Genomic DNA, 19094 nt, shown 5'->3' with positions numbered 1-19094 from the left:
TGGGCGGGGACTTAGTCTTATTTATCCTTGTATCTTTACAGTGCTCGGGGCATAATGGATGCTCCATAAATGTGGGCTAAATGAATGGATGCCACGATCAATACATGTTATTGATTGCATAGAGTAAGAAATAATGATCTATCTTCCCTAGGGGAAGGATGAGGTCCTCCACAGTTTAATTTGACTGCCCTTTCTTTCTGCTCCACAGGTGGCTATGCCGCACCAGTGGCTTGAGGGTAACTTGCCCGTGAGCGCCAAATGTGCTGTCTGTGACAAAACGTGCGGGAGCGTTCTCCGTCTTCAAGATTGGAAATGCCTTTGGTGTAAAACGATGGTGAGAATTTTATAATTATTTTCCTTTTTAATTAGCTTCATTTTGTAACTTTTTCATCTATGTATTTTAGAGGCAAAGGAAAGAATTTATGGCATAGCAGAGCCTGGTAGCACAACCACCCATTGTAACTTTCATCTCTTTTCAAGGTGTATTCCTTTCAGTCTGGTTACATTTTCAAATGCCCTTTTTGTAATACTTGCCTTTGTTATGTATTTCCTTTGTCTGATGACCTCTTTTTATTATTTTTCATTATACTTTGGCCACGCTCAGTGGTTTGCTATTTTTAGGCCTCTTTTACCACCTGTTGCCTACAGAAAGCCACCAAATTTTGATTGACGTGCAAAGTGTAATTTGACTGCAACCCTGTGTGTGTTCTCTGACAGACAGAATGCTAAGTTCAGTGGACCATGCACTGATGTAATTTAAATTATATATGTTTATGTTATATAAATAAATATTTTAAAACTTCCTTGCATGTGCAAGAAAGCAGTGAGAAGTGCGCACAGTGTAACGTGGAGCCCACAGCAGGGAATGGTCCTGTCTGTGCCAGATTGCATGAGGACTGGGCCTCCAGACTGCATGAGGGCAGTCCGAGCAGGAACTCAGAGGCTGAACTAACGCCACTCAGAGGCTGGTGAGGAGCTAAAAGTTCAGGGGGTAAGGAGGCAATAGTGAGTGATCATCTGAGCCCTGGGCCATGCTGTCCGACTGCAATGGTGGCTGCCTTGCACTGGGGCTGATTTGCTTGGTCTTGTTTTGGGTCTTGGAAGTGAGCCCCTCAACCCCCAGGAAGGTGGACACATCATTGCTTTTAATATGTATGGTGTAGATCAGAAAATATAAGAGAGGTGAGTATGATGTGTCGATTTCATAATCAATGAGACTGATTCCATCAGCCACAGAGGAAAATAAGTCCTCCAGCTTTTTAGTCAGGTCGTCTGTGTTTCCTTTTCAGTTTTAAGTCAAACGTGGTTTTCTTTGCCCTCATGCTTTTGTTACTCTTCATCAGTTGCCTCTTTTGTTAGCCATAAGTGTTACTTTTTATTTCTCTTATGTCATTTAATATAATGTATAGACTATACTAAATATCTCTCTTTAGTGTTTTGGTGCAACCCCAACCCCTAAGACCCTCTTAGCCATTCCTTATTTTAAAGGAGTACTCCTGAAAGACTGTAAGATGAAATTTAAAAAAATACATAAAAAGAGTGTTCCTGTAAACAAAATTTTAAATCTTCATCCCATCTAAGATTTCTTTTTGGGGGGACAGTCACTGATGTATGCACTGACTGCTATTTTTATTAATCTGTACATTTACCAAAGTCTGTTTCTCTACTTCTAGAACTTCGGTTGTTCTTTTCCAACTTTTTAAAAAGAAAGCAGATCCCGTGTGTGATGAATTATTTTAGTAAGGTTTTCTATAAGCTGCGTTTACCTACAATATATAGGTCTCTACTTGTATTTAGTCACTGGTTTTTAAAGTTTATCAACTTTAACAGTAGGTGTTAATTAGGTTTTTTACTTGCTCGCTCTGCTCACCCCCCTCCCCCTTAAAAAATTCCGCAAATAGAAGTATTATTACAGATTGTAGAAGGGGGCATTCTGGGATGTCTTTTCCCTCTCTTTGCCTGACAAACTTAAGTATCGCCTTGATTATGAAATCATTCCTGCCCTTCCCTGTGTCAGTTGGCCGTGTGGGTTTCTGGACCGCCATCACCTTGTTACATCTCTCTCAGTCTTGTGCTTCGTATGCACTGTCATTTATCTGGTCACATATTATTTTGCCTTTAAAACGTGAGTCTTGAACAGCAGAATATCTAATATCTAAACATAGTTATCTAGTTAAAAACAAAACAAGACAAAACCATAGTTCCACCCTCCTAATGAATCAACTCCTAATTTTTCCAGCTGTTTTCCAGTCTCTGGACATACTTTTGCCTTTTCTGTAAAAATAGTGAAGATACAGTTTTCTTTTCTGCTTTTCTCCTTAACATTCTTATAAATACTTTTCCATTTTGCTCTATGATTCTCCTACATTTTTAAATTCCTTTTAAAACTGTGTGTGCTTGTTTTTCTAAAATCCATTTGGATTGTTAATTATTGTAAATCATAATAAGAAACTGTCCAGTACTAGGTCATCAGCAGAACAAGAAGCACTATTAAATTTCAGTTATTTTCTCAAAAGTATTTTTAAATATGTGTTTAATATCCAATTTTCTAAAAGGACTAATGAAATAACGCCAGATTAAATAAGTGCTTTATGAAGCATCTGCTTTTACTGCTTAAAACTTTTAAAGGCTCTCTAGGTAAGTCCATAAAGTATTCTAAATTGTCTGATCCTACTTAATAAGTTAGCCCTGCTTTTGTTCTCAATAGTATCTTGAGTGAGCTTGAAACTTGTTGTTTCCACAGAGTTAACACATTTACTGAGTGTCTGTGATGTATATCACTTTCCAAGATGAGTATGCAATGCTGGGACCTGTTTCTTTTCCTTACAGAGGCAGAAGTCTAGCTGAGAAAATAGGCATGGATGTACTCTAACCATACCAACATGAAAATGTTATAAACAAGGTGTGAATAGAAAGTTATAGGGTCACTGCAGACAGAGCAGACACATTACAGATTTTGTTTATTTTCATTAAATTCTATAAGAATTTTATAAGGTAGACATCATCAGTTTTTTTCACGGACAATGATATTCACGCATACTGGTTAGCTTCCCTCCCTGTCTCCCTCTCTCCCCCTTTCTCCCTCTCTCCCCCTTTCCCCTCTCTCTCCGTTTCTCCTGCCCTTCCTCCCTCTTGCCCTCCTTTGCCCTGCACTTCTTTCTCGTCTCTTCCTCTCTCTCGCCTTCACCAGACATTTACTGACTCTATACTACTTGCCTGACACCGTCATGAAAATAGGCTGCACAGACCAAACCAAATCCCCATCTCTAAAATGATTAGCCCATTCCTTAGAAGTATAAATATTGTGTCGTTAAAATAATTTATGAATTACTGAAAATTTTGTGATGCAGTTGATCTTCAATTATGAGTACCTTAGATTTAATTTGTAACATAACAAAGCATTGGTTTGTCTTTATGATTCTTGAAAGTTTTTTTGTTTGTTGTTAGGTACACACTGCCTGCAAAGATTTATACCACCCTATATGTCCACTTGGCCAATGTAAAGTGTCTGTCATACCTCCAATTGCACTAAACAGCACTGATTCTGATGGTACGTAGCAGTAGTGTAAGTATGTATATTCCTGGCATATTGAATGTTGATAGATACGTTTATTTTCCTAGGATAAATAGAATTGTAGCTGGTTATTCTTGTCAGTTTTTATATAATAATTCCATTTAAATTGCTGAATAGTACATTTAATTTTTAAAAGAACATTTTAAAATTAAAGTTTAACATAGCTATTAACACATTGGTGAAATTTCTGTGTATAAGACTTTTAGATTTTACATTTCAGCAAATAAGATCATTATTCTGTACCAAAATGCAATTCGAGAGGTTAACTTTTTTACAAGTGTTTTCTTTTCCTCCATAATTGAAACTGCCCTTTTGCATAGCTCTTATTTAGAAATGTTTTCCTGTAATTTCATTGCAGTAATGTATATTACTATAAATTCATTCACTTTTTCCAGAATCTTACAACTTAGTTGTAAGTGCTGAGAACCTATTTGCAACACTGGTTTTGGAATAGCATATTAATAACTTCCTTCTAAGCAAACCATATCACAAAAGGCTTTTACCGTATGCTATTAAAGTTTTGCGTTGATAAAGTGTCTTATGCTTGTCACACTTTTTATATAAATTATGCCAATAGATATCATAGATGTTAGGACACAAGCCTCAAAAGATGTGATTTTTTTTTAAAGATTTTATTTTTTGTTTTTCTCCCCAAAGCCCCCCAGTACATAGCTGTGTATTTCTAGTTGTGGGTCCTTCTAGTTGTGGCATGTGGGATGCCGCCTCAGCATGGCTTGACGAGTGGTGCCATGTCCGTGCCCAGGATCCGAACCGGTGAAACCCTGGGCTACCGAAGCGGAGCGCACCAACTTAGCCACTCGGCCACGGGGCCGGCCCCCGAAATGTGAATTTTTTAACCTATGCTATTAAAAGCCTCCCCTCCACAAGCCCTGATATACCAGGGTTCTGTTGTTCATTATACCTTGTAAAATATTTTCCCAGGCCTCATCAAGAATCAGTTAAAATATTTTATAACACTCAACATGAACATACGAATCCTTTTCCAATTGAGAATTTATGGACCGTGATTGGTTTTTCTTATAATTAAGGGTTGTTAAGGCAGGTGGTAGATCTCAAATTATCTATGATTAATACTGTTACCCTCTTTGGTATGATTTTTCCTTATAGAGCATAATTAGAAAGATAAGTTCTATATTCTTAGTATGTAAATAATAAGCCTAGCTCCATTTTGGGAGCTAAATTATAACTTACTGTTAAAGTAATGAACAAGGTTCTTTGTTTATGAATGTATCTTCCTTTCTCTGAAATGTTAACAGTTCAGGAGAGAGAGTTGTATGTATTGATCTTGTTCTGTGTTTTTTTACAGGTTTCTGTAGAGCAACATTTTCATTCTGTGTTAGTCCTCTATTGGTTTTTGTCAATTCTAAGAGTGGAGATAATCAGGGAGTAAAGTTCCTTCGACGATTTAAACAGTTGCTAAATCCGGCTCAGGTGTTTGATTTAATGAATGGAGGGCCTCATTTAGGGTAATTGATTATTGATAAATCTCGTTTGAATGAAATATAGCACTGAGCATGAAATATGTTTGGCTTTTCAGTTCATGAAAATTGTATATTCATCTAGACATCTCTGTGTTGATCTTCCTTCTCCTCCCTTTTTTAAAGCTCTAGTTATAAATTTTAACACAACCTTTTTGATACTTATATAACTTCTTGTTGTGCTAAAAAATCCAAAATTTGCTTAGAAAGTGTTGTAGAATATATCCTACATCAAATAATACCAATAATTTGCTTAGCTCTAAGAAAGGTCAGCTTGTGTAAATATAGAACCACAAAATAACTTTAGAAGATGATTTGCATGGAAGACTAGTATTAATTTTTATGTAATACACATAATCAATTATTTAACCAAAGCACAGATACTGTCATGGATCTCAAGGACGGTTCCTCGAGGATTTCAGACTCAGTTCACATAAATGACAAACAACATTTTTGTCGATTGTTTGTTGCAGCTTTCTGGAATGTCATATAACTTAAAATCGAAAAATATTAAGTATATCTTTAATGAGGGAAACGCCTTGCGGCACTTTCAATCCATCTTTAGTGTATGCATGTGATTTTTGTTGGAGAGGCGACACTGTGTCATCTGACCCAGGGGCCTGCAGTCTCTGGGTGATCTGCTTCTGCCAACTCAGCTTTTCTGCTGGGTTCCGCTGTCCCCTAAAAGCATGAACTCAAAGTAGAAATGGGGATTTTAGATACCAGGGCCTGGAGAGGCCTTTTGTGTTTTATAATTTAACTTTCCTCTCTTCTCTGTTTCTCTCCTCAGTCTCTCTTTGTGCCTCTTTTTGCTTTTGTCCCTTCAGGATCTTCCTTCTTGTTTCCATTGCCTTTTTCTTGCGAAGTCTCATGCCCTTCTGGTCAGATGGGTGTTGGTCTTCTTCGTTTGTAGCGAACTCCTTCCTTCTCACTTGCACATCCCCTGCTTACCCTTGTTTGGGTCCTAGCATTTCTTTCTAACCTATCTTCTCATCTTTGACTCTTCCATTCTGGTTAACTTTGTATCCCTTTCTAGCACATCCTTTTAATACTTCTTCATAGTTCCAATATCTTATATTTTTAACATTTATTTTTCCCACCCATCCTCTGAGATTCACAAAAGATCTCCCTTGTGAAACTTCTTGAGATTGTCTCTATGACATATTTTTTAGATATTCCACAATACTTAAGGTGTACAAAGGTACATTCAGGGGGCGGATGTGTCAAAAGTTGAGAGGAAGGAAGATAGAAGTATAAACATTGACCTGAGAACAGGAGGAGGAAAAACAACTGGGAGTACTAGAAGTGATACATTGGCAAGGTTTGGTGGGTCTCTTTAGGAACTGCCTCATGTGACACTCAGTAGCATCAGTGTCCTAGATTCTCCCAGTTTGCAACATGCTATTCTCAAGGAAATAACATGTCCTTGTAATGGAAAGAGAAAAATCACTGCTTTTACCATTTCATATCACTTACCTTTCATTCTCTTTCCTGGTTCTACTTCTTTTTTGTTTTCTCATTTCTCACTTCTCTTTCCTCCTGATTTTGTCTCCATTTCTACTTATAATCCCCTTTCTTCTTTATGGTTAAGAAGTTTACTTGAGTTAAAAATTGCAATCAAATTAGTTTTTATAGTATAATTAATATGTAAGAGTTCTTATATTTAATCTGAATGTGAATACCAATAAATACAGAATAACAAAGAATCGGGGAAAGTGATTTTTATTTATTTATATTAATATAAAATACTTTTTACTTTCAGTTTAAGATTATTCCAGAAGTTTGACAATTTCCGGATTCTTGTCTGTGGAGGAGATGGAAGTGTAGGTTGGGTTTTGTCAGAAATTGATAAGCTCAACTTGAATAAACAGGCAAGTAGTAATTCTTTTCATTGCTAGTTAACATGGATGTATGCTAACCTGCTGACCAGAGAAGGGCAGAAATGTAACAGTCTCTATTTCTCAGCTTGTCTGAGGTCTCCCTCTTGTGCTCTCTTTCAGTGCCAGCTGGGAGTATTGCCTCTGGGTACAGGAAACGACCTTGCCCGGGTTCTTGGCTGGGGAGGTTCATACGATGATGACACTCAACTTCCTCAGATATTAGAGAAGCTGGAAAGAGCCAGTACCAAAATGTTGGACAGGTAAAAGTGAATTCTCGTCTAAAACTGGATTGAAAATGGTGTACCCAACTCCTTTTTTGACCGTTTAAATTCTACTGAGTATAAGCTCCACGAGGTCAGAGGCTTCCTAGCCCTGTTGACTCTTTCACCCCTGAGGTCTAGAGCAGAGCCTGGCATAGAGTAGACAATAAATATATATTTTTTGAGTGAATGAATGAACTGTAACAAAACCTGAGAAAACTAATCTAATGAACCCATTATTTTTAAAGATAGAAGGCTATGTTGATACCAATAACTTGTAATTGTTGTCCTGGTCAGAAAGCTTAAAGAGTTAATTTGGGGGGCGAGGGGTCTATGTATGAGTATAATAGGTATGGCCCCATCTGTGGTTTTGTTAAAGCTAAGAAAGACATATAAGCTTTAGATTTGTTAGACTGTCTCTTCTTAATCATAGATATTAAGAAAGAATTTGAACCAACAAAGAACTAAATACTAAGAAAGATAATCCTCTCCCAAGGACAGAGAAGTACAGTCATGCATTGCTTAACGATGGGGATAAATTCTGAGAAATGTAATATTAGGTGATTTCTTCACTGTGCAAACATCACAGAATGCACTTACACAAACCTAGATGGTATAGCCTACTACACACCTAGGCTGTGTGGTACTAATCTTACCAACCCCTGTCATCTGTGCTGTTTGTCATTGCCCAAAATGTTTTATGTGGTGCATGACTGTGTTAGGAAGACAGCTTCATATGAAGGAACTGTCGCTGTGTTTATGATATCCTTGATCACATCTCTTAACTGCTTTCTCTTTGAGTGCCCCACATATAAAAAAGAAATCACAATGTGTGCATCCTGAGTATTATGGAGGAGGTGTTCAGAATTTAGGTATAGGGAACAATAGGATTCAGTAAGCAGTAAGAGCCCCCTTGCCCTATAAGTCAAAGACAAATGTCAAAATATCATTATAAACTGGAGCTAGCATGAATCAAAACAACTTTGATAGGATTAGCCATCTGTGGAACTCTTCCCGAAAATAACAAAATCTCATCAGGGAGCCACCAATCTAAAATGTAATTACTCGAAGATGAGCTATAACCTAATTAATTATAAACTTGCCTGTCATAAGGTAATGTTGTAATGGTTGATTCTTTTGCTGAGAGAATATTTTAAAAGAGAGCTGGGCTGTACAGCATTTGTCTTTGTTTATTCAAAACTATTCATGAGAGGGATGCATACCCCAGTAGTTTGGATACGTGAAGTGGATTCCGTCTTCAGTCTTCCAAGGAGCGTGTAGGTGATTTCCCAGACAGGTGCCCAATTCTGTGCTTACTAAACCATGTGGGATATTTTAAATGGCTTTTTGTTGCAAATTTAAATACCACTGTGTCTTTGCATCCTAGGAAATCTGCTAGACATTTCCTCTGTCTTGGGTGAGCACTTTTTCCCTTTGTGTTGTAAAAATTGATTTCTCCAGGTGGTTAGCAGAGGAACAGTGCCCCCATGGTGAAATTCCTTGATACAGACCTGCAAAAAACACAAGAAGAAAAAAACATCAAGGAGGCTTAAAAAAACTAGAACCATTATTAGAAATATAAGAATATCTTGTTCCTTTTTTTTTTTTTTTTTTTTACTAATTTAAGAATACCATTTGTAAAGAACGGGTGAAAAAAATTGCTGTTTAATGTTACTCCAAATTACATAAGCTTTTTTCACATATATCAGTTGATTTGACTCTCAAAACGACACTTTGGGGTGGCTAAGAAAAGCATTATTATGAGTGTTTTGCAAAGATGAAAATTGAGGCTTGTGGAGACAAAGAAAGTAAGAATGACTATTTTTTGTCTGCCTGTCATTTCTAGTTGCTTTACTTAATAAAGTGTCATCTTATTTAATCATCACTACACAGTTAAAGACAGCTAACATTATAATCCCCATCTTACAGGTAAAAATACTCAGGAGATTTTTGTATCATCAGTGTCACATAGCTAATAAGTAGTAACACTGGCACTCTAAACTGGAATCCAGCCTTAGTTCCCAGGGTCTTTCCTCAACATTGCACTCTCTCCTTTTTTAATGCGTGTATGCACCAAATGGTGCACCTTACCGTCTGGCCGCTAACTCTGCTTAGCTGGTACCAATACGCATCCTTTCCTGACTGGTGCTGCCACTTTCTCCTGTTTCTTCAGCTCCAACCATTTTCTATCAAGGGAGGAGGTACAGCTTGAAAGGTGCAAGGAACTTAAGACTTATTGGGTGGATTTCCTTTTTTTTTTTTTTTGAGGAACAGTAGCCCTGAGCTAATTGCTGCCAATCCTCCTCTTTTTTCTGAGGAAGACTGGCCCTGAGCTAACATTCGTGCCCATCTTCCTCTGCTTTATATGCGGGATGCCTACCACAGCATGGCTTGCCAAGCGGTGCCATGTCCGCACCCAGGATCTGAACTGGCGAACCCTGGGCCCGCCAAAGCAGAACGTGTGCACTTAACCACTGTGCCACCAGGCCGGCCCCTCTTTTCCATTTCTTTAACTGTCCTTCCACCACAGAAGTGTTTCCAACTATAAGGAACTTGACTTTCATGTTTTCAATTGTGGTTTTCCCTATTTGTATACTTTCAAAGTTTAATTATTTTATGTATTACTTGTAACATGTCTGTTTTCTGCACTAGAATATAAGCTTCATTAGAGAAGTCTTATTCACCGTTGTATTTCCAGGCACTGGAATAGTGTCTGTCACTTTGAGAAGTTCAGTATATATCTGTTGCATGCATGAATGAATGAATGGCTTTTTGTGCTCAAATATATATTTCTTTATAGTCTATTCAAGTCATGAATTGAATAGTAGCTATGAGTAACTATTCAATTTATACATCCTAATGTATAACCTAAGTCTTTTGGGGGATTTTCTGGGAATTTGGATTGTTATGCAAAGACATTAGTCTGAGTGATACATTAGGCTCTGTTTAAATACTGATGCTAATCTTGGGATTTTCCTCCAGGTTCTCTCACTGGCTTCAGCTGTGATATGCTTTTCTTAAAATTCATGTGTTACAGTACTGCTTTTATTATGCTTTGTGTCTTTGTAAAATCTTTATTTCACATCCTGTTACTGACAACAATAATGTCCCTACTGAATTGTTCTTCCCAAATTTTGAAATTATTATTTTAGATAGAAGACTGGATTTATCTGGAGTTGATTGCTTTTCTCTAACACCAAATGATTCAATGTTTGGTTTGAAATTAATATTTACAGTTAATTGAAAAGAATGTGTTTTAGTTAAGTGTTATTTCTGTTAATATTTTCCTCTCAATCCCATGCTTACTTTCTTAATTTAAGAAGGGATATTTAGCTGATTTTCATTTCATGTACGTATAAGCTGACTTGACAAGACTGATTGTTACGTGGAGAATGATGATTTTTCTTTTCATAGGGGGTAGCATTTATTTAACCTAAGACATTGTTTTAGAACTTTGGGTTGTGACCCATTAGTCATTTGTATAATCTAGTTAGTAAATTACAGTAAGCATTATTTAAAAAGTGAAACAGAAAAGCATAGAAAAGTCAGAATGCATTGCACCTAGTGAAGAAGGAAGTGTTGTTGCATACGTACATTTCTTACTGTGGATCATGGCCTTAAAAAGTTTGGATGTCACTAACCAGAGAAATGGTAAGATATGGAAATCATAAATTATGAATTCAGCATTTTATAAGATTACCAAAATTCCATCTCTTTCTCCATTTTTGGTGGTTTTAAATACAATAAGGCATAGTTCATGAATATATGTGCATATGTATATCTATGAGGTGAGAACAAAGTCAGTTTATTAAATTTTTAAGGAACTTTAGACCAAAGATTTTTCTTCCTTCAGGTGGAGTATAATGACCTATGAACTCAAATTGCCACCAAAGGCTTCTCTACTTCCAGAACCTCCAGAAGCATCTGAAGAATTTTATGTAAGACTTTAACCTTTTACCTGTTTATCTTTTGAAAATAGGGGTGAATATCTTGAACAAATAAGAAAACTTATAAGATATGGTAGCATATTTACTTAATTTTATGTTTTATTATTTGGGGTATGGTCTCATTGACTTCTTCTAGTCCTCTCCCCCAGAGGAAATAATCCTTCCAATCTAGGTTAGAGTCCTACACATGGGGGGTGTGAACTTAGCTGCATCGCTCACCTTCTGGGCCTCCGTTACTTTATCCGTAGAGTGAGGCCACAATGTCGTTAGGATTAAATGAGGTAATGAATGTGTGGAAAGCACCAGGCATGCAAATTCCCCTTTTCTCACCGCTGATAGTTCTTGAATATTCCACCTGCCTGCTCCCTCTTACCAACAGGGCTCCAGGGAAGGCCAGCTGATGACAATTTCCTGTTAGCTTTTACTCATCTTCTGTGTCATCCATGAGCACCTGTTAGGGAGCCCCGCTCCCTTAACAATCTCCAAACACACCACTATGCGTGGCTGGGGTATTATATAATTTCTCTCTTCCTGCTCTGTTGAGGGTGCATCAGTACAGGTCTGCAGGTTAAGCCTGCTGATCAAGATAAAACTAAGGAAGAAAGCTCAGTTCGTCCCATCCCTGCTTCAGACCATTAACAACTACAGTTATTAGGCATTTTTAAAGATTCAGTATTCTGATTAAACCTCAAAGCATTGGAAATTTAAAACAGAACTTAATTTTCAAAGAATTATTCTCTGATTCATTAAGACCATTTGATCTGTGATAGCTTATTTTTCCCTCTAGGAAAATTCATCTGTTTATTTTACCATTGAAATTCTTGTTTCGTCATTAAGAAAATTATGATCGTGTCAAAACTAAAGGAAGGAATGATAACTAGAAACATGGGGATATTCCTTAAAGAAGCTAATTCTATTTTCAGAAAATAGAAAAGTAGCAAAAACTGCTTCTAAAATATTTGGAAAATACAAAAGTATATAAAAAAGAAAATTAAAATCCCACTTATAGTCACTCACCTTCATGGGCCTCCTCTACTTCCTCTGTAGAGTGAGGCTGCAATGCTGTGATAATCAAAGATAATCACTATGAAAGATGAATATATTTGCTACTTTATTTCCAACAGCATTTTTATTTATAATGTTATTTTATTCACTATAAACATAATACATGTTTTTACAAGAACTAGTCTTTTTTTCTTAGTTATATTTTTGTAAATGTTACTAATTTTCCCTCCGAGAAGACAAAAGGGGGAATTCTTTTGCTGTATTTACTTCAGAGATGTCCATTTCCTAGCCTCTAAATTAAAGGTAGACAGTTTACTTTTGTCACGTATATAGTCACTAAAGATGAGATACAATTGTAACTACATGAAGGGAACTTATTTTTTTTTTCAGTACAAAAGGTTTTTGAATGAAACTTCATTTATTTTGGTTTCTTATTAAAACTTATTTTCTTAACAAAGGGATAGCATGCTTTAAGGTTACGGGTTAAATGGATGTTCTGCCTCATTCTGCTCAGTCACCATGTGTGACTTTTATGCCTTGAAAACTACAGTGAAAATAAGTTAAACCTTCCTTTTTAGGTTAAACCTAATTTTCCAGCTTGTATTTTTTTAAGTATTCATTTTGGATTCCCTTATGCATGATTGTGAAATTATTATTATTGGGTTTCTTTTCAGTTTTCCTTAAAAGGACACAAAATGTGATTGATCTTTCTAATTATTAACTATTAGCATTCTGCTGTCATTGTAGAATTATAGAGCTTAAGGAGTTGTGACAGTTTGTTGAGCAATTCCCTGCGTCCATAATTAAGTAATTCTGTTTGCTGTTATATTTTTTAAACACTGTAAAAATAGTGACTCTATGATTTCCTTCAGTAACAATGATTCTATTGTTTAATGCTCAATATTAGAATATTTCTTGTTTATGTTTAATCTGAAATCCCCATGCCATTATGTTCTCTCCTCTAGCCCTTTGTGAATGAATATGTACCCCTCCACTGACATCATGCTTAGCTCACTCCTGTTCCCACCTCAGGTCTCAGCTTGGGTATCACTTGCTCCAGGCAGCCATTTCTCATCTCCCAAGTCCTAGTACTGTGTCCTTCCTAAGGAGTTCCCTAGCTCTCTTTACTTTCCATTTTCTTAGTATTATCATACTGTAAAGATCTGGTAGTGTGTCTTATTCACTCAGCATTATATTGTCCTCTGGCACTATGACTGGCACAAAGCAGACAGTTAATAAAAAATTCTTATTGTTAATTTTTGAGCTAAATACCAAACTCTTTTGGAACAGTGGGCATCTTGGCATCAGAGCCCTCTTGCCTTGTCTGTTTCTTGGAAGCCAGATTTCAATTGGATTATAAGCTTTTTGATACAGAGCTCCTATTTCTGGTCTCTTCTTTATCATACCCCAATCATACTAGTCTAGTAAATTAACAGATGTTTGTTTATTAATGCTAAGATAATCAAAGAGAGGATGTGAGCTGCTGCACCCCAATCAACTCCCTGAAAACACAGAAGAGAATGGCCACAAATCTCTGGAAACAAAGTTTTTCCTACTAGTGCATTTTTAAATTTGCTCTTATAGATTAATCAAACTTTTCTCCCTTCAATTCTATGTTTTCTAGCTTCTTGGTAATAGCGTGCTGAGAAGTTGTAACTTTATTCTTTCTTTCATTCATTTAACAATATTAAGTGCCTACTGGTGCCTAGGACTGGAAATAAGAGTCTTACCCTCTGGATTCAGGCACCTTAGACTAGTGGTTCCCAAGCTCTGTGCCAGGGCACCAGTGAGCTCAGAGGGCTAAAATGAGATATTTTTAAATTTCAAAGACAACATGGTAATACTCAACATCTGTTGAACACCGCACAAACTACTAGCTTGAGGTAGTTTACAGTTTAAACATTAGGTTGCGATGCATTCCTTTTAATGACGTCATAGCTTTGTAAGCTGGTCTTTCAGCAGTTGCTGTGATAAAAAGCAAACACCATGCAAAAATCAGTGTAAATAGGAAATGAGTGTGTCATGGTTCATCTGACTCCAAGGTTTGGGATGTATACAGTGCCCACAGGCTCACAACTAGTTATTTAATAATGAAATAAGATATTTTTTCTTTTAATTTGTATTTACTTTTTCAAATGGCTATTAAGTTGTTAGGACATAAATACTTATTATGTTGTTTGGATTTAGCTACTGTTAGGTATTTCTTTTGGCCTAGGGGCACTGTGATGAAACTCTTAAAGACATTAAGGATGCCATGAGTGCAGAAAGTTTGGGAATCTCTGGTCTAGTGGGAAGAACAGACCAGGAAATGAGCAGCAATGTGAAAGGGATTTACAGGGTATAGTGGTTGCACAGAAGAGAGAATTCTCAGCCTGGCAAGTTCAGCGAAGTCTTCGCAGAGGAGGTTGTTCCCAAAGTGGATTTTCAGCACAAAAAAGAGAAGTCGGAATTAGCCAGTTGAAAAAGAGCATTACGTAGAGCTTGATGGTAAGGACCCTGGTGCATCTGGGGAGCTGCAGGTAATTCCTTAGGTTAGAGCATGTGGTGGAAGCGAAGAGCATCAAAAGACGTGACAGAGGAGAGGAAGGGAGGGCTCGGATTATGGAGAGTCTTGGAGTTATGGAAGGGCTTATGTGTTAGCTGGAGAGTTTTGACATTTTCTGGAAAGTAGGAGGGATATCCTCTGACTTGTTAAGCAGAGATGTGGCATGATCTGATTTGTGTTTTAGAAAAAAATCAGTGTTATGAAGTGGAGAATGGTTTGAAATTGGGCAAGAGAGACATAGGAAGCCCAACTAGGGGGCTGTTAGAATGATACAGTTGAGAAATGACAAAACTTATATTTGACAAATGCAGTTAAGCAAAGACCAAGACTGACTTGGGGGACAGTGTGGTGGAAAAGCCCCAGAGTCCTCAGACCTGGCCCCCTAACTTGTCTGCCTTTCATTAGCCGTGGGTCTTGGGAAAATCACGCAACTCAGAGTTCTAGATTCCTTGGCTGTAAAACAGGATAAAAATTAATGGGATAAATATATACATAGTACTTAATCACAGTGCCTGCTACACAATAAAAATGTTATCTATTATAATTGTCTTACCTTTCTGACTCTGCTCAGTGACTACATAATAGGTTAATAAGTGACATCAATAATTTTATCCCTGGGCATAGAGGTTATTTCATTTTCCTCTGGAAGAGGTTGTATTCTTTGCCTTAGGTTATTTTTAATGGACAGAAACTTGGATTTTTAAGTGTAAATTCAGATGGAATTAATGATAGTTTAAAATATTTTCCTCAACCTTAGGCTTTATGTCAATCTACCCTGTAAGGAAAAGAAATAAAGTGAATCTTCCTGAAAAATATTTCTTCACTTTTTTAAAAGATGTGTTTTCATTTTCTGATCTTAACTGTAAAGATGCAGTTTTTAATGTTTAGACCAGGAAGGAGATCAATAAAGTGGACTTGTGAGTTAATACAATATTGTGTGAAACTTCGAGGTACCTCCCTTCCTCTTTGTTTCGTGTAAAATTTCTTCTCCGTATGCGGTTTGCCTTTGAAGGAAGGAAGATAGAAATTTAGAGGAGTAACGTTCTGATTGGCCACTGGTGGAATTGGATGTAAATCAGGAATGAGATCCCTTTGGGAAGAGGCTGGTCAGGAAGGCTTTACTTGCTGGAGGGTGAGTGGGTGGAGGGGAGCACCGAGTGTAACTGAATCCTCATTTAAGGCTCAGTAAACTGATGCTGACTGGTAAAAGGCAATGAAAGGATACCTGAGCCAGGCAGAAGAACATAGGAGGGCAGCTTGAATAGAGCAGATCATTTATTTTTGAGCTGTGTGACATGGGATATATTTCAGCCCAACATTTGCTGGAAAGCTCTGACTATGAGGCTGTTTAAATATTGTGCACATTTTTACATATTAGGAAGATGTGTTGCTTCAACAGAATGTTATATTTTGAGTCAAATAGAAAAGGGGATATAGGACTCCTGTAGCATTTTATTTCATTATTTGAGAGAAATATTTATTTACATGATTGTATGATGTGCATTTAGCATTTTAAAAAAATTTTTTTTGAATTACACATACAGAAGAGTGTACATGTTATAAATGTACAGCTTGGGAAGTTTTCTGCAAACTAAATGAACCCATGTAATCAACACCCGGATCACAACAGTATTCCCAGCGGCCCGTGAGCCCTCCTCAGGCCCCCTTTCATTCACCGTCCCCACCTCCCACCCTAATAATCACTCTCCTGATTTCTAACAGCATAGATTAGTTTTGTCTGTTTTTGTACTTTATAAAATAGAATCATTTTGTGTGTACTCCTTTGTTTCTGAATTCTTTCATTGAACATTATGTTTGTGAGATTCGTCTGTATGTGGCATAGTTGTAGAGCATGCATTCTCATTGCCCCAGAGTATTCCATCACACGAATATACTACAGTTTTTGATCTGTCCTACCGTTGAGTGAATGTTGCCATGAATTCTGGTACCTGTCTTTTGATGAATGCATATCTGCATTTCTCTTGGGCATATATGTGAAAGTTGAATTGCTGGGTCCTATGGTAGGTATTAAGCGTATGTTCTGCTTTAATAGATACTACCCAGCCGTTTTCTAGAGTGTTTGTATTAATTTGCTCTCCCACCAGCAGAATAGGAGAGTTCTGTTGCTCCACAACTTTGCCAATACTTGGCATTTTCCAGTTGTTGTTGTTGTTCTCATTTTAACTATTCAGATTGCTATTACTATTCATTTTAACTATTCAGAGATGTAGTGGTGTCACATTGTGGTTTTAGTTTGCATTTGCCTAATGCGGTTGAACACGTTTTCATCTGATATCTTCCTCTTTAAACTTATAGTCTTTTGCCCATATTTTAGTAGATCATTTGGGTTTTTTTTGTACTGACTTGTAGGAATTCTTTATGTGATCAGCTATGTGACATTTAAAAAAATTGTATGCGGTTTTTTATGGATTTTTCTAAAAATATAAATTAAAGTATTCCAGAAACTAAAAGTTTTTCACAGAAAGGAAATATTTTGTATAATGCCTCTTTTATATATTTCATGATAGCCATTGCCCTGTGTCACATGTGTCATGGATGGTCTCATTTTTGAATCAGTAATAACTGAGATGTATAAATGCCAGCAACAGTAATACAGTGTAGGTTTTTTCTTTTTTCAGATGACAATTTATGAAGACTCAGTTGCAGCTCATCTTACAAAAATCCTCAATTCTGATGAAGATGCAGTGGTCATATCATCTGCCAAGTGAGTTGTGAAGTTCAAGTCAGGAAATAGTTTTAGGGTGAAAATGAAAGGAAAGCTGGTTCCTACCATTTACGTCATTTTAGTGTGACTTGTTTTTCCAAAAAATATTTGTGAAGTAGCTTATAGAATTAGATAGAATAAACTTGGTATTGGTTTTTTAAAAAAATCACTGTAGCATCTTATTTGCAGTGGAGTATATTTAAAGGGTATTTTTGATGCTTAATTTGTAATATTTTTGTCATAAAGGTGAAATAAGTGTTTAGAAGTTAATTAATCTAAGCTCCTATTTAAAGAAGTATTTGTGATTAATTATAGTATGGGAAATACATTTCATTATAATCCATTATTTCCATAAACACTACTGTTTTGCAATTGTTTACATTGGTAAAGGCAAAATAATGATCAGATTTTTCAAAGTGACATTTCTCATTTTATGTTTAAATTGCATAATTATGTTTTAGTTCAAAGTTATCAGATTTTAATTAAGTTGATTCCATACATGGATCCAAAGCTACTTGATTTTATTATTAATAAAATAATAACATTTTATTAAATGTTGCCTGGTTGGAATTGAAAATTTAGTTTTGAAGCATCCTATACTGATGTTGTGAGAACTGGAAAGTCAGGTAGAGGAAGAAGGAGTGAAACCAACTGAAATTTTCAACTGATAAGCAAAAGTAGAAGAATGCTTTAGGATTCTGGCTTAGCACAGAAATGTTACTATTATGCAGAAAGAGAAGAGAGAAAAGAAGAAGAAGGAAAGAGAGGATGTGGGGAAGTGATGGAGGAAAAATGCACAAAGTGGGATATACTTAATTTGCAAGGAAGTCAAGGAAAGACAGGATAAATCATTATAAACACATTTGCTTATGACAAAGGTACAGAGATAGTCACAATTGCTTTTGATGCCATAACCCTTAGGGATAGGAAACAGGACTGAGCAGCAGGAAGAGAGTTGAATGTCTTAAGGCAAGGGAAGCACACTGGTTTCCCTGGCAGAGGTGGGCTCCAGATCCTCTTTGATGAGCAGTGCTGTACAAAATGTACACATTCCAGTTTGTCCCGGGCCTCAGCAGTCCTATTTTCTTTCCCATCTCAGGCCAAATTCCTGTACCAAAGTGACTTCCTTAGGTACTTCCTAAGTTACTTCTACAAGGAAGACGTTTGCTTTTGCCAGCCTTGCCCTATGAATCAAATGCTTCTTTATAGGACATTTTAGAGGACATTGCTAGAAAAGGTGGAAAGTTGAAATGGAAACTTTTTTAAGTTATAACAAGCTATAAAAGAATTATTCCTGCCACAACTAGAAGGACCCACAACTAAAGGTATACAACTGTCTACTGGGGGGGATTTGGGGAGAAAAAGCAAAAAAAAAAAAAATAGAGAGAGATTGAGAGAGATTGGCAAGTTGTTAGCTCAGGTGCCAATCTTTAAAAAAAAAAAAGAATTATTCCTTAATGCAGTTAAGTAAATATTTTATCTGGCTGCCTTTCATAGTTTGGATGTTAGCGAAGCCTTAATATTGACCTTCATATGTATGATGTATTTAATTACTGCCTCCTATACATTTTATATATAAATATATTTTAATTTTAATTTTTTAATCGAGATATAATTATAAAATTGTTTTTTTCCCAAATCAAATCTTATACAGGATCC

The 19094-nt window shown here is 36.5% G+C and overlaps 1 protein-coding gene across 15 annotated transcripts in view; it reads left to right on the top strand.

Moving 5' to 3' along the window:
• DGKH (diacylglycerol kinase eta) overlaps positions 1–19094 on the top strand; it is a 175313-nt gene that overhangs the window by 107497 nt on the left and 48722 nt on the right. For all 15 annotated transcript variants that reach the window (XM_070578389.1, XM_070578387.1, XM_070578390.1 and 12 more), the window contains 7 exons: positions 209–334; positions 3448–3550; positions 4902–5061; positions 6836–6944; positions 7074–7213; positions 11067–11151; positions 17350–17435. In XM_070578389.1, coding sequence (XP_070434490.1) covers positions 209–334; positions 3448–3550; positions 4902–5061; positions 6836–6944; positions 7074–7213; positions 11067–11151; positions 17350–17435 — 809 coding nt within the window. The remainder of the gene's footprint in view (positions 1–208; positions 335–3447; positions 3551–4901; positions 5062–6835; positions 6945–7073; positions 7214–11066; positions 11152–17349; positions 17436–19094) is intronic.

The sequence above is a fragment of the Equus przewalskii genome, chromosome 16 (genome assembly GCF_037783145.1).
Source record: "Equus przewalskii isolate Varuska chromosome 16, EquPr2, whole genome shotgun sequence".
Taxonomy (NCBI): Eukaryota; Metazoa; Chordata; class Mammalia; order Perissodactyla; family Equidae; genus Equus; species Equus przewalskii.
The sequence above is the reverse complement of the archived record's forward strand: the minus strand, read 5'-3'. Positions and strand labels throughout refer to the sequence as shown.